Here is a 13557-nt window from a genome sequence, read left to right as displayed (position 1 = left end):
TTTGCAAAATGATAGAAATTTTAAACTTTAATTGCTTCTTCCATTACTAATATTTTTTGCAGAAATACAAACTATACTTTATACGTGTCTTCTGCTTGGCTCAACATGATTTAGGTGATCTGGTCAATAAGCTGTGACATGTACATTTACACATTGAATTACTCAATATGTGGAAAATCCCCACATGCCACTTGGCTGCTGGAGTGTCATGTACTGTATGACCTGGACTTTGAACTTGACGTTAGCACTAGCACCTAATAAAGCCACTTGTCACTACAGACCAGCGTCGATGCCCAGCTCCATACCTCCCACCCACACAGTTACTGGACAAGTTACGTAAGTGAAGGAAAAGTATTTAATAAGTATTATTAATCATGTACATAAGGCAGCAGGTGCTTTAAGTGTGACTCTTGTCATGACATCAAGTTCATCATAAGGTGTAAGATTTGCACACATCTTACATATATTTGATCACTACACTAGGTTCTCACCTATAATAACACATTAATGCTCATTCTTACAGGTAGGCCATCTGAACTCTTTGTAAGAGTAAAAGTGAAATGTTCACAATTCATGTTCTGAGGTCATCGTTTGGAGGTTTAGTTGTTTAGCACAAGTTTCCCTTTGAACAAATGATCAGCTCCACATACGTAAAAACAAAACAGGTTAATCTGCCCGACAGTGACATTACTCATCAGGAGCCAACATGACCGCACAATTTCATTGATCATTGTTTCCTATTCACTCAAAGGTTTGAAAAATCAATAAAAACATCTTTACAGTTTGATATTCATACTCTGTAACGTTAATGGCATTTTTTTTTTTTAAAAACTCAACTGTTCTTAGTGTTTTCTTTTCTTTTTTTTCTTTAAAAAAAAAAAAAAGACTTTATTCAGACAGTTTCTTCACTGTGAAGCTCTGGAGGAGCGTCGAGCAGCTCAAACATGTCATCGATGACTTGCCACAGGCAGTTCTCCAGAGGGAAGTCATTGTCCACCAAATTGACGAGGAAGTAATTGTCATGGATATATTTAATTATCATCCGAGAAGGAGACTCGTCTTCATAGAGTTTGCCCCACTGCTCAATCCACAAGGCAAACGCCTCATCCTGAGAAGATATGAGAACATCTGGGTCAACACAACATGCCAGAGCTTTTACATCACACTGCACTCTGTCTTTAAAGTTAAAGATTATACAAAAATACAGAGAAAACAAACAATCAGATAAGCCTGTATGAGCGAGCAGCTAGTGACAGTGGGAAATAAAAACTCCCTTTTAACAGGAAGAAACCTCCAGCAGTACCAGCAGCAAGGAGGGGCGGGGCCATCTGCTGCGACCGCTTGGAGCTGGTTCCAGAGCTCCGCCTCCTACTCTACCATTAAACGCAGTCATACTTTATTATTACCCTTTTAAACCTTGAATATTTCAGTCATTTAAAAACACGACACAAGGTTTAACATTCCCCAAACTGTGGACAGAAAGAAGACAGTGTCTCACCTTCCAGTACATGAAACTAACTGGGTCCACTACAGTCGGCTGAACAATCTCCCTTCCGGCGAAGATCCCCCAAGTCACAGCATTTGGTTGCATTTCAGGGGCGTTGGTCAGGTTACGGCCCTGAATGCAAAATGTTCACCATGACCAATGTTTACACACACACAACCATGGAGTGACTGATGCTTTGTGAACAAACTTACATTCACATTAACAATGTGATAATTCACACGGGGCTCGTACTTCTTCAGTACTTTAAGAAGAGCGGTCACATTTTCACTGGAGGTGAAAAACTCCAGATAGGCCTGTCGGTTGAATAACATCCATATTAACAATAGCAGACTGAGTATCCCATCTGAAGGTACTGAAAATACTGTTAGTGTTTGTACCTTCTGGAAGACATAGCCCCCTGGAGGTCCCCAGCCCACAATGGGGTCTGTGGAGGGTTTGCCATTGATGTTGGGCTGAGAATTGATGGTGAGGACTCCTCGCCTGTTCACTTTCTCCAGTTCATCCTTCAGAAGGTTGGTCTCTGGGGCCAGAGGCTCGTCATTCCAAGGCAAACACATCACCTATAGCAGAAGAGAAAGCCTTAGCCTGCTGTTACTGCTGCTATATACAGAAGACTTGCTGTGGAAGAACGAGTGGCTACGTGGGGTATGGTTAAAAACAAAAACCTGTTCTCAGAGTGAGTGTCAGTGTTTCCAGTGCACTCAGGACAGGATTCATTTAAACAGAGTAACAATGGCACACCAGCCAACCACAAGGTTAGTTTTCACACTTGACTTATCTAATTTAGCTGGAACATACAGTAGACAACAGCTTTGTATACTTAAACCAAGGACAGATATAGGAAATCTGTGGTGCCACAGGCTGGGAAAGCTACGAGTGACCGAGCTCCGTGGTTCATCCTGGATACCTTGTGTCCGCAGCGATTTGGCTGAGCTGTAATGTAGCAGGTAAAGACTTCAAAGACGCTCTCCTCATTTTGTAGCTCTTCACCCCACATTTGCAGCAGTGCATCTTTAGATGATTTGCTCTTCAGGTAGAACAGGTAATAGTCATTCAACTCCCCAAAAGCTGGAGACGAGGAATTTCCCCTGAGGACGAAAACAAGACTCTGAGCTAAAGTTCAATAAAAGCTGAACGAGGTTCCAGAAAGTGATTAGATTAAAAAAAACAAAACAAACAAGAAACAATAATAATACAATTTAACGCGTGTGCACATTTCATAGTGTCAATGTGAGCGCTCGAGCAGAGTAGGAAACAATCAGTCCATCTGAAGAATGAGTCACATATTTAACCTCCTAGGACCTGGCGTCCACATATGTAGGAATCACATTTTTGGTTGTCTAGACCAAAATACTAAATTTTGCTCTACAAGGGCCTGATATCCACTTACGAGGACATTATACTGCCTCTGTTCTATTGAAATTTTAAACAAGTATCCTCATATGTGGATCTCATTTCTTAGAAACAAAATCAGGTTTAAAAAAAAAGTTAACTCTTTGTTTTTACATTCATCAGGTCCCAATCAGCCCAAATATCAAAGATAAATTAAAAATGCATGCTATGAAAGCGTTTGTGTCTTAGGAGGTTAAAGGAGAAATGCATAAACAAGCAAGCAACAGGGTCTTCTGATGGTGAGCTTTTGAGCAACAGCGAGCCTAAAACCTGCGTCATACTTCCCACGTCTGCCAGTCTGCCAGGGTCCACTCAGCTCAGAGTGATGGCAGTTTTCTTGTTAACACACACATTGAATACAATGGTCATGAGGACATCAGTGTGTTTGCCCGTTTATTACCAAAAAAGAAAAACTGCAGCTACAAGAACACACATTAGAAAACTTATCACATAGAACAGCTGTTAATGTAACTCCAGTATGCACTTAACAGTCAAAGGCTGGAGATGAAGGATGATCCCTGTGGACAACAGCACGACTCACAACTCGTATGCAAGTTCTTACATACACTTATGCAATAATTTGCATAAATTGAGGCATTCAACAAGAACAGCCCTCATTTAATGTCTGAAATGCAACAATGAGGACATCGTGATAAATGAACCCTACCATCTGCCATTGGGGAAGTCGTCCCAGTCCTGGGTTCTGTAGATGTAGCTCTTGGGCCTGGAAGCCCAGAAGATGGGTCGAACATCTTCTACCTTCCGTTTGGGATGGGCGCTCACTGCCCAGGGCAGAGGCCGCCTGGCACAGAAACACACTGTCAGCCTCTACAGCACTCTCTCAGGGCAGGCAAAGAAATAAAGGCCTGCTCTACAAAAGACACTGCTCAGTGAAATGAAGCAAATACTTTGGTCACTACTTTGATCACACATGAGTTCTTGATGAACGAAGCATTCAAGCTGAAATACTTTACTCATGTAACACTGTAATGTAATGATAATAAAATTGTCAGTGGAGATGTAATAATCAACCTTTTAAGCAGATTCAAAATTACACCTAAATTGGAGTTAGAACTTACAGTTTGATTCAACACAGTGTTAGCATGTCAACATGTGTCACGAAAGTTGGTGTGAGGCAGTAATGTTTATGGGAATCTCCTCCCAGACTTTGAAAAAGGCATCAGTGAGCTCCTGAACAGTCAATACAACCATCGGCAGATCTGCAACTTGAGCAAATCTCACTGTGGAATCAAATTCCACCCAAGATGACTGGTATAATATCCTATTAGAGCGATTAGAACTTGTGGTAGGTATTACAGGTACTGCGCTGCTGTGGTTTGTATCATATCTATCTAATAGACTCAGATTTGTTCATGTAAATGGAGAGTCCTCTTCACACACCGAGGTTAATTATGGAGTTCCACAGGGTTCAGTGCTAGGACCAATTCTGTTTATATTATACATGCTTCCCTTAGGCAGTACTATCAGAAGACATAGCATACATTTTCACTGCTATGCTGATGACACCCAGCTCTATCTGTCCATGAAGCCAGATAACACACACCAATTAGTTAAACTGCAGGAATGTCTTAAAGACATAAAGACCTGGATGGCTGCTAACTTTCTGCTTCTTAATTCAGGAGAAATTGAGGTTATTGTACTCGGCCCTGAAAAGCTTAGAAATATGGTATCTAACCAAATTCTTACTCTGGATTACATTAACACTGTGAGGAACCTTGGAGTCATTTTTGACCAGGACATGTCCTTCAATGCACATATTAAACAAATATGTAAGACTGCGTTCTTCCATTTGCGCAACATCTCTAAAATTAGAAATATCCTGTCTCAGAGTGATGCTGAAAAACTAGTTCATGCATTTATTACTTCCAGGCTGGACGACTGTAATTCATTATTATCAGGATGTCCAAAAAACTGCCTGAAAGCCTTCAGTTAATCCAAAATGCTGCAGCAAGAGTCCTGACAGGGACTAGAAAGAGAGAGCATATTTCTCCTGTATTGGCTTCCCTTCATTGGCTTCCTGTTAAATCCAGAATTGAATTCAAAATCCTGCTCCTCACATACAAGGTCTTAAATAATCAGGCCCCATCTTATCTCAATGACCATGTAGCATATCACCCTATTAGAGCACTTCGCTCTCGCTCTGCAGGCCTACTTGTTGTTCCTAGAGTATTTAAAAGTAGAATGGGAGGGAGAGCCTTCAGTTTTCAGGCCCCTCTTCTGTGGAACCAGTTTCCAGTTTGGATTCAGGAGACAGACACTATCTCTACTTTTAAGATTAGGCTTCAAACTTGCCTTTTTGCTAAAGCATATAGATAGGGAGGATTCAGGGTCACCTGGCCCAGCCCTTAGTTATGCTGCAATAGACGTAGGCTGCCGGAGATTTCCATGATGCATTGAGTGTTTCCTTTCCAGTCACCTTTCTCACACACTATGTGTTAATAGTCCTCTCTGCACTGAATCGTTTCTGTTATTAATCCCCGTCTGTCTTCCACAGCATGTCTTTATCCTGTCTTCCTTCTCTCACCCCAACCAATCACAGCAGATGGCCCCGCCCCTCCCTGAGCCTGGTTCTGCCAGAGGTTTCTTCTTGTTAAAAGGGAGTTTTTCCGTCCCACTGTCGCCAAAGTGCTTGCTCATAGGGGGTCATATGATTGTTGGGTTTTCTCTGTTGTATTATTGTAGGGTCTACCTTACAATATAAAGCGCCTTGAGGTGACTGTTGCTGTGATTTGGTGCTATATAAATAAAACTGAATTGAATTGGTGAACACTGAGGAACCCAGCATGCCATAATCATCATTTTACGTGACTGGAGGCCTCTCACATAAATCATCACTTTAAACAGATGACATCATCTTACACGGTGCAAACCCCGTCTCGGCAATTCTCAACACACCAACTCGATTTGGGAAACTCTCAGGACACAAAATTAATTTTAGTATATTATTATTATTTATTTATTATATTACAGGCCCAAACGTGTCATATCGCATAGACGAAGATCTGTCTGACAGAGGTGAAGTATGGCTGCGAGTCGAAAAGGCAAGATAGTAATGTGCTTTGGGGAGTCTATCGCCATATCCTCTCATTATACCCACATGGTCAGGGTTTGATTTCCAGTCTTTAAAGTAGTAAATGCAGCATCATTCCAGACTCCTTACAAGCACGTGTCAAACTCCAGGCCGAAATCATTTTATACAGATTTATTATTAGTGTTATGCATGGTGATATGAGGTGCTAATAACACAGAAACTACAGATCCCATAATGCAGCGCTGCAGCCTCCTTGCCGAACGCTAGGCTACCTGGGAACATTCCTGCGTCAATCAAGTCAAACTTCTGTTATTACAAAGCTAGCCACTCACAATGGCGAAGCGAAAAGTTGATTCTGAAAGCAGAGCCTTTCAGCACCGGTGGGAGGCTGAATATATGTTTACAGACATTGCTGGTAACCCCGTGTGTCTTATTAGTGGAGCTAATATGCTGTAATTAAAGAATTTAATTTAAGACGGCACTATGACAAAAAACATCAGGATTAGCTGAAAAACCTAAATGCAGAAACTGCAGAAGGTAGAAGAGCTAAAGAAGAATCTAACATTGCACCAGAGTAAAATCACAAAGTGAAGCTGTTGTGAAAGCAAGTTTTATTGTAGCAGAGGAGATAGCCAAATCAGCCCGGCCATTTACGACTCTGAAGAGCTGCATGATGAAGCTGTGCGACGTCATGTGTCCAGACAAAACGCAGATTTTGGCAAATGTGAGCCTGAGCAGAAACGTATGTCAAAGTGTAACCGACATGAAACTGCCCGGGGACAAACAACAGATCGAGCGCCGGTGTTGTCGTCAGGATGCGAGTAAAGATGCAGGAGAACTGTATCGGCGAGTTAACAGCATACTGCATCACACACCAGGAAAGACTGTGTGGTAAAGTCCTAAAAATGGAGCATGTAATGATCACTGTAACGCAAACCGTAAATTTTATCTGAGCTAAAAGTTTAAATCACCGTCAATTTCAGTCTTTTATGTGGGAAATAGATTCAGAGTTTGCTGACATTCCTCATCATACAGAGGTCCGTTGGCTGAGTTGGGGAAAAGTTCTCAATAGAGTTTTTGAGCTCAGCAAGGAAATCTGTCAGGTCATGGACATGTATGATGTGGTGAAGGCATTTCAAGTGAAGCTGTCACAAATGCACCAGTGCAACCTGCCTCACTTTCCCTGTTGCCAAGTAATGTTGAACCAAGTCAGCGGACTTTGCTGATAAACTGAGCACACTGCGCACACCCGGCGCTTTGGTGACTTTGAAGCACAAAAAGAGAATTTTGAGCTGCTTCGCAACTCATTTACGTGGAAACTGCACCTGTGCAGATTCAGATGGAGCTGCAGTGTAATGATACACTCAAGGGAAAGTACGACACTGAATGGCCCGCACAGTTTATTAGTTCCATTCCTGAAGCAATGCCCCAGCTCTGTCTACATGCGGCTCCAACCTTGTATATGCTTTCATTTATTTTTTCTGTGGTTTTTGGCAGCATGTTCATATTTCTAACTTAGAATCGGGGTTAATATTGTGTGGAGATGGTTGACGAAACTACATTTTCTTATTAAACTCGACTGAATCTCAGTTTTGCTCAAAGCACTGGTGTTTGATTGACTGACCTGGGGTCTTCTATCCACAGGCCCAGCTGTCGAAGCACCTCCATGGTCGCAACTTCACGGTTCAGCGTGTAAAAGTGGACACCTGGCACCTTGCCACTGTCCAGCAGCACACGGCACATCTCCACTGCTTGCTGTATCCCATAATTACGGATAGCAGCATCGTTGTCTTTGATAGGCTCGATGACTTGGGTGATCTCCTCTGGGACCTCAAGCTTGGAGAGCTTGACAAGCTGACGCAGAGACTGGTAACCCTGAACAACATGAACACACGAAAGTTGAGATCCACTCCTGTGCAGCTCTAACAGAACGTACTGTTATCCAGCAGCTTTACGTGTGGTCAGGATGCACTGCTGTCACTGTGAGACTGCTAATGCTACAATGTCTGTCTGAAACATTAGCTCCATCGAGTCATCTTTCCCTGTGTGGAAGGCAAAAGGGAAATCTGGACCATGACGAGTACATTTAACACTCTTTAGTATCACTGCAACCAGCTACCCCTTTGACTGCTCCATGGTTCAGATGACGAAAGAGGAAAGCACAATCACAGGGAGTGTAAAGAGTAACAGAACACAACACTATCACTTCAAAGAGGAGAAAATTGCTTTGAAGATAAAGATAAGAGGATTCCTGTTCCTAGAAGAACTTAGTTACCTGAATGGGGAAGATTCCTGGTAAGATGGGACATGTGATGCCAATGGCTCTGCAATCATCCAGGAACTTGAGGAAAGTGTCGGGCCTGAAGAACAGCTGGGTGATGACAAAGTCTGCTCCAGCATCCACTTTCTCCTTCAGGTGCCTGAGATCAGCTTCATAGCTCTCTGCTTCAGGGTGGCCTGTGGGGTAGCCTGGACACACACATTTAAATTAGCGACAATCCACTCAAACTGCATCCTGCTGACCTCGACGGTGAGAACATACCAGCGACGCAGATGTCAAAGTAGTCATCAAACTCTGAGCGGATATGTTTGACAAGGTCGATGGCATAGTTGAAACCATCCTCCTCTTCCTCCCAATCTTCTCCTATTGGGTCTGTGAAGATATTTGGCACATGCCTAAGGTTTAAAAACATGCACAGCTGGATGAGACAGGTCGCATCCTTGTACAACAAACTAGATGAGCTTTGAGCGCCGATTAAAACAAAGAGGGAGATCCATTAGTTTGTATGAATCGGGGAAAGTGCAGCTGAATCGAGGACGTGTTACGGTGAAGGAACGTCTCCACAGATTGGGAAGCATTAGCAGTGGGAATGCATCGATTTTAATTGCCAAAGAAAAACTCGTCCGTCAGCGATCAGATTGTTGACATTCAGCCATCAGCTGATTCAGATGTAGCGTGTGACATCACTCGCTGCATGTAGCATGCCTGCTAACGCAGCATTTAAGTGCTTTTATGGTTGTGACCGATGATTTTAACAAAGTGTCACAGAACATTACAAACAGGACATAAACTGTCCGCCTCTGCAGAGCACTGCTCGTGCATGCGGCGCTGTGTTAACAGTCCATTGTAATGTCTTGATGGATGTTCAGTCATCCAGGTAAAGAAATCCCAAAAGTTGATTCTGTTCATCTGGACGTTTTCAGTGGGAGAAACGTGTCGTCACTCATCCAGGTGACTTCTTCAGTCTCAGCTGACTGCAGGTTTCCAACCTTATAAACATAATGATCATTTGCCTGAACTGAAACTAGCACCACTGAAGGAACAATGGGCCGGGAGGTCAGTTCCTTAATCATAATTATGCAAATTCTCATGAGCATTGATCAGCAACCATCAGGCCAGGACTCTGCAGTCTATTTACACCTACAGGCCAGAGGACACTCTTTCAATGATGAGGATGAACACATCCTGGACAGGGAGGAATGCTGGTTTGAGGGCGGAGTCAAGGAGGCCATTTACGTGAAAAGGGAAAGACCATCTCTGAATGGAGGAGGGGGTCTAAGGGTACATCTGTCACCATCTTACAATGCTGTGATAGCTGCCATTCACCAACTCTGTGAATCGTACTCATGACCACTGATCAGTGGCTGTTGATCAATGGTCATGAGAATTTGCATAATAATGATTAAGGGACTGACCTCACAGCCCATTGTTCCTTCAGTGGGCTGGTTTTAGTCATTATGCAAATGTACTGTTTATAAGATTGGGGAAACCTTCAGCTGAGACTGAAGAAGTCACCTGGATGAGTGATGAAACGTTTCTCCCACTGAAAACGTCCAGATGAACAGAATCAGTGTTTGGAGAGTCCACTGTAACCCACGCCAGTGTGGAGAACACAGTCCACTGTTACACCGAGCAACTTCACGTCACCTGACATTTGTCTTTACTACATTTTTTAAGCCATTCGAAATCATGCTGCTTGTTGATTTTCAAATATTTTTCTTGCTTGCAGTAAGACCAAAGTAAAGGAAAAAGTAGGTCTGACATTGTGTTTCTAATTCTCGTCTCAGAAGCTGAATGATCTGGAATATTTCAGAGCACAAACGCTGCAGCAGGATGTCTCCATCAGGTTTTATATTTGCAGTTTATTAGGAGTTTTTTTTTTCTTTTTTTCCTTTTAAATAAATGGTTACATCCTGAGAGATTTAGTACATCACAGGCTGTACAGAAAAATGGATGATTCCATTAATAATGCATTTAATTTACGAGTACGAGTGTTGTTGGCGTGCTGCTGTGTGAAGACATGATAAAAATACTCGACAGCCAGTGCTACCCTTCAGTGGGTACGCCTCTCCAAATCCCACATCCTCGAGTTATTGCATTCACAGGATGACAATGCCCCATCAACCTTTATGGCTGCTGAGCTGCTGCAGCCCAGGAAGTACAGCGGATCATCTAATGACTGAAAGGTTGATGGTTTGATCCCTGGCTCATACTAACCCCAAGCTGCTCTCCGGTTTATCTGTTGGAGAGTAAATGTTAAACAGAAGAGCGCTGGTATGGCTACCATCAGCATTACCTCCTCTTAGTGCCATGATATTCTTCAGGCCCAGGTGCTTTGCTTTTGCCAAGTAGCCAGTGATTTTCTCTTTGCTTTGATTGCAGCAGGTTAGGTGGAGGATGCTCTCCAGGCCACAATAGTTGACAGCTGTGCTAGCAATCATCATGGATGAAGTTTCCTTGTCTGAACCCGGGTCGCCTGCTGGGTGCCAGGTAATGTCGATGAACAGGGGCCCACCAGAGCCCATACGGTCAAACCTGTAGAAAAAACACAAAGGCACACTCAAACCAGGGGTGGGAGTGAGGTAGTAAAGATGAACACATACATAACAACTACAATCTGGACTTGAGGGCTGGGAGCCAAACCGGGACACGTTTTCCCAGATGGGCTCAGTAAGGCGTTTTCAGTTTTGCAGATAAGATCATAGTGTGTACAGTGTTATGTTTCATGAAGCTTTTATTGTCACACATTTGAGGACGTCTGCTGTGGAAAATTCATGTCAATGTTTGTACTTTTTTGGTGGATTGTTAATTAGTCTGTGTTGGTCTGCGTGTTGGGTTTATTAGTCTACCAAGAACTGGATGTGCTCCAGACAGTGAAGAACACTGTTTTGTGTCTTAGAGTTCCCTGGATACATATCAGAGAGATCACATACTTCATAACAGAACAGCTGTCAAATTGCAACCTTCTGTTGATTTTGCTCATAAAAAGGATTTTTGTGATTAAGTTAAAGAAGGCGTGAAAAGGTCCCAATCGCGAAATCGGTCAATTTTATAAGCATTAGAATAAACATTCTGAGATAGTGGATGCTGCCTGTGGACCAAAACATGAGTTTAAATAAATAAATAAATAAATAAATAAAAGCAGGACTGACCGCCATCATGACTTTTTGGGATATGTTACTGCCAGAGTCTGTCACTTCTACTGGATCCCCCCCCCCTACACACACACACACTATCATCTCTCCTGTTGCTATACATAGCCCTACTAGCACACTCCTGCCTTTCCTTGTCCCTTTTCAGTTCCCATCTGCACCCACCAACAGCCCCACCAGCGGTCGCTGTTAACCCAGGGACGTCTCATTCTTGATGCGTCCCGTTTAAGTTCACATACCGTGATATGAGGTTAACAGCCCCACTGGCTGTGCGTGGAGGGAAGAACTCCAACGAGAACCAGCGGTCTCCGGACTCCATCCTTCTGCGCATCTTGTCCCGCAATCTGTCCGACCGGTACGCATCCAGCACCGGCGTGGAGCACCGGGAGCTCTCCTTGGAGCTGTCCCCGCCACTGTTGCTGGCCCCGCTGGAGTCGCTCTTGCACTGGCAGGTGCCATCCCCTCGCTCAACCTGGTTCACCATGACTGTAACTTACACTGGGAAGAAGAACAAATACGGCGGTGTGTTCAGATTTAATGTTGCCTGCATGAGAAAACGTGTTAAAGCACAACTTTAGCTAAATGTTCTCCACTAAACTTTTCCACATCCCGCATATAACAGCTGTTTCGGACTTACCACTATAGCAGGCAGCACGGCACTCACACACTCCTACCTCTGACCCTTTACATCACGGGTTAATTATGGTCTGACTGAATGGTGACCGACGGCTGTGATAACGTCGGTTGCTTAACAGCGACGCGAGCGGCTCGTTATAGCTCTTGCGCGCACGCGCTGCTTAAGCTAGCTGTCCGGGCTCAGCACGTGCTCAGGCTGCATTCACACGTAAACGCAGAATCGACACATCGAGTCAACCGAGTGCGCCTAACGCCATCGTGCTGGACTGATTTACACTGGTGCAATGTGCAGATAGTTTATACCACCTCCTCGGTCCTGCTGCCTTTATGCCCCTGAGCTCCCATTCGTCCACAGCCACAAAAATAAGCACTGCTACAGCTGCTGCGAACTTTACGCTAAACTGCTTCCTCTTTGGAGTTTTCCAACAGTTTGCATCCTTTACAGTTGCAATACTGCCCCCTTCTGTTCTTAGTGCTCATTCTCCAAATGGTCTGCAACACAAAGCGCTCTTCTGAATCAGAATTCTGCTACACGATTTGGTCTTTCGTGTAATTATCAGCTTTATGTTGATCTTTCCAGATTCTGCTGCCTCCTTTCGATTGATCCCATCCTCCTCCTCTGACGCACAAACTCTCCACATGTCCTCCTTCACTACATCCAAACTTTCAGAGGTCTTCCTCTGTCCCTCCTGCCTGGCAGCTGTCACGTATCCTCTCTGCACGTGTCCAAACAATCTCAGCCTTGCATCTCTAACGTTGTCTCCACTGGCAGCTAAGGAGAAGAGGCTGAGGAAGAATCAGTAAGGGCCAGCTCATCAGTTAAGGACTGAGTGAGACACGGGTGGAGTGGAGGATTTACCCAGAGGACAGGTGCATTATTATTATAAATGATCCCACTGCATAAACTAGAATGTGTGACACCTGACCGTGGGCTGTGTGGAAGCACACCAAACATCATTTCCTATCCCGAGCCCTCTGTCCTATGTGCTTAAACGCGTGTGTTATTTATGGTCCTGTCACATCATCAGCTGTGGCATGTAGGCTCAGACACGGAGAAGCTCATAATCGCTGTGTACTGAGAAAAGACGTACTTACCTGCAGAGACGCCACAAGAACCCGAAACACACTTCCTCCTGCTGGGCTTCAATACAACACGGGAGGCCTGTGACCCTTTACTGGGATCAGTGAATCTCCTTTTATTACCACGTTAACGTCCCCACAGTGCCGTTGGGACTGCGGCCACACTGCTGCACCTCTCCATGGCTGATGGGCTCAGCCTATCAGGCCTGGTTGTTGCTGGTACTGCTGTCCACGGTGCAGCAGCAGCCACCCGACAGCTAAAGTGGCGCTTAATTGGACACATACAAACAAACAAATGTGTGTGTGCTTTTTTTCAGGTTCTGCCGTTAATAATCTTATAAATCGCCCTGGTGTGTTTCATTGTAATATTCTCCTCCCGAATAATATCCGTGTCTGCGCCTCTCTGTCGTAAAACTGACGCTGCGTGTCTTCTTAAACCCGAGCGGGAGTTTTTAAA

The 13557-nt window shown here is 44.0% G+C and overlaps 1 protein-coding gene across 3 annotated transcripts; it reads right to left on the bottom strand.

Moving 5' to 3' along the window:
* Positions 1 to 337: 337 nt before the first annotated feature.
* mthfr (methylenetetrahydrofolate reductase (NAD(P)H)) lies at positions 338 to 13539 on the bottom strand. 3 transcript variants are annotated; one of them, XM_005745875.1, is made up of 12 exons: positions 13116 to 13539; positions 11624 to 11882; positions 10529 to 10767; positions 8494 to 8604; positions 8227 to 8420; positions 7576 to 7826; positions 3567 to 3701; positions 2415 to 2595; positions 1885 to 2067; positions 1699 to 1800; positions 1499 to 1618; positions 338 to 1108 (listed from the first exon to the last, which is right to left on the bottom strand). In XM_005745875.1, the coding sequence occupies exons 2-12, from the start codon at positions 11866 to 11868 to the stop codon at positions 893 to 895; spliced, it is 1977 nt and encodes a 658-aa protein (XP_005745932.1). In that variant the 5' UTR covers positions 11869 to 11882; positions 13116 to 13539; the 3' UTR covers positions 338 to 892. The 3 variants fall into 3 exon arrangements, with proteins under 3 accessions (XP_005745932.1, XP_005745931.1, XP_005745930.1); XM_005745874.2 differs by lacking the exon at positions 13116 to 13539 and adding an exon at positions 12022 to 12868; XM_005745873.1 differs by lacking the exon at positions 13116 to 13539 and adding an exon at positions 12327 to 12868.
* Between the last annotated feature and the right edge of the window lie 18 nt (positions 13540 to 13557).

Source organism: Pundamilia nyererei, unplaced genomic scaffold, assembly GCF_000239375.1.
Source record: "Pundamilia nyererei isolate P.nyererei 1_Seehausen unplaced genomic scaffold, PunNye1.0 scaffold00169, whole genome shotgun sequence".
NCBI lineage: Eukaryota > Metazoa > Chordata > Actinopteri > Cichliformes > Cichlidae > Pundamilia > Pundamilia nyererei.
This window is presented reverse-complemented; position numbering and strand designations above follow the sequence as displayed.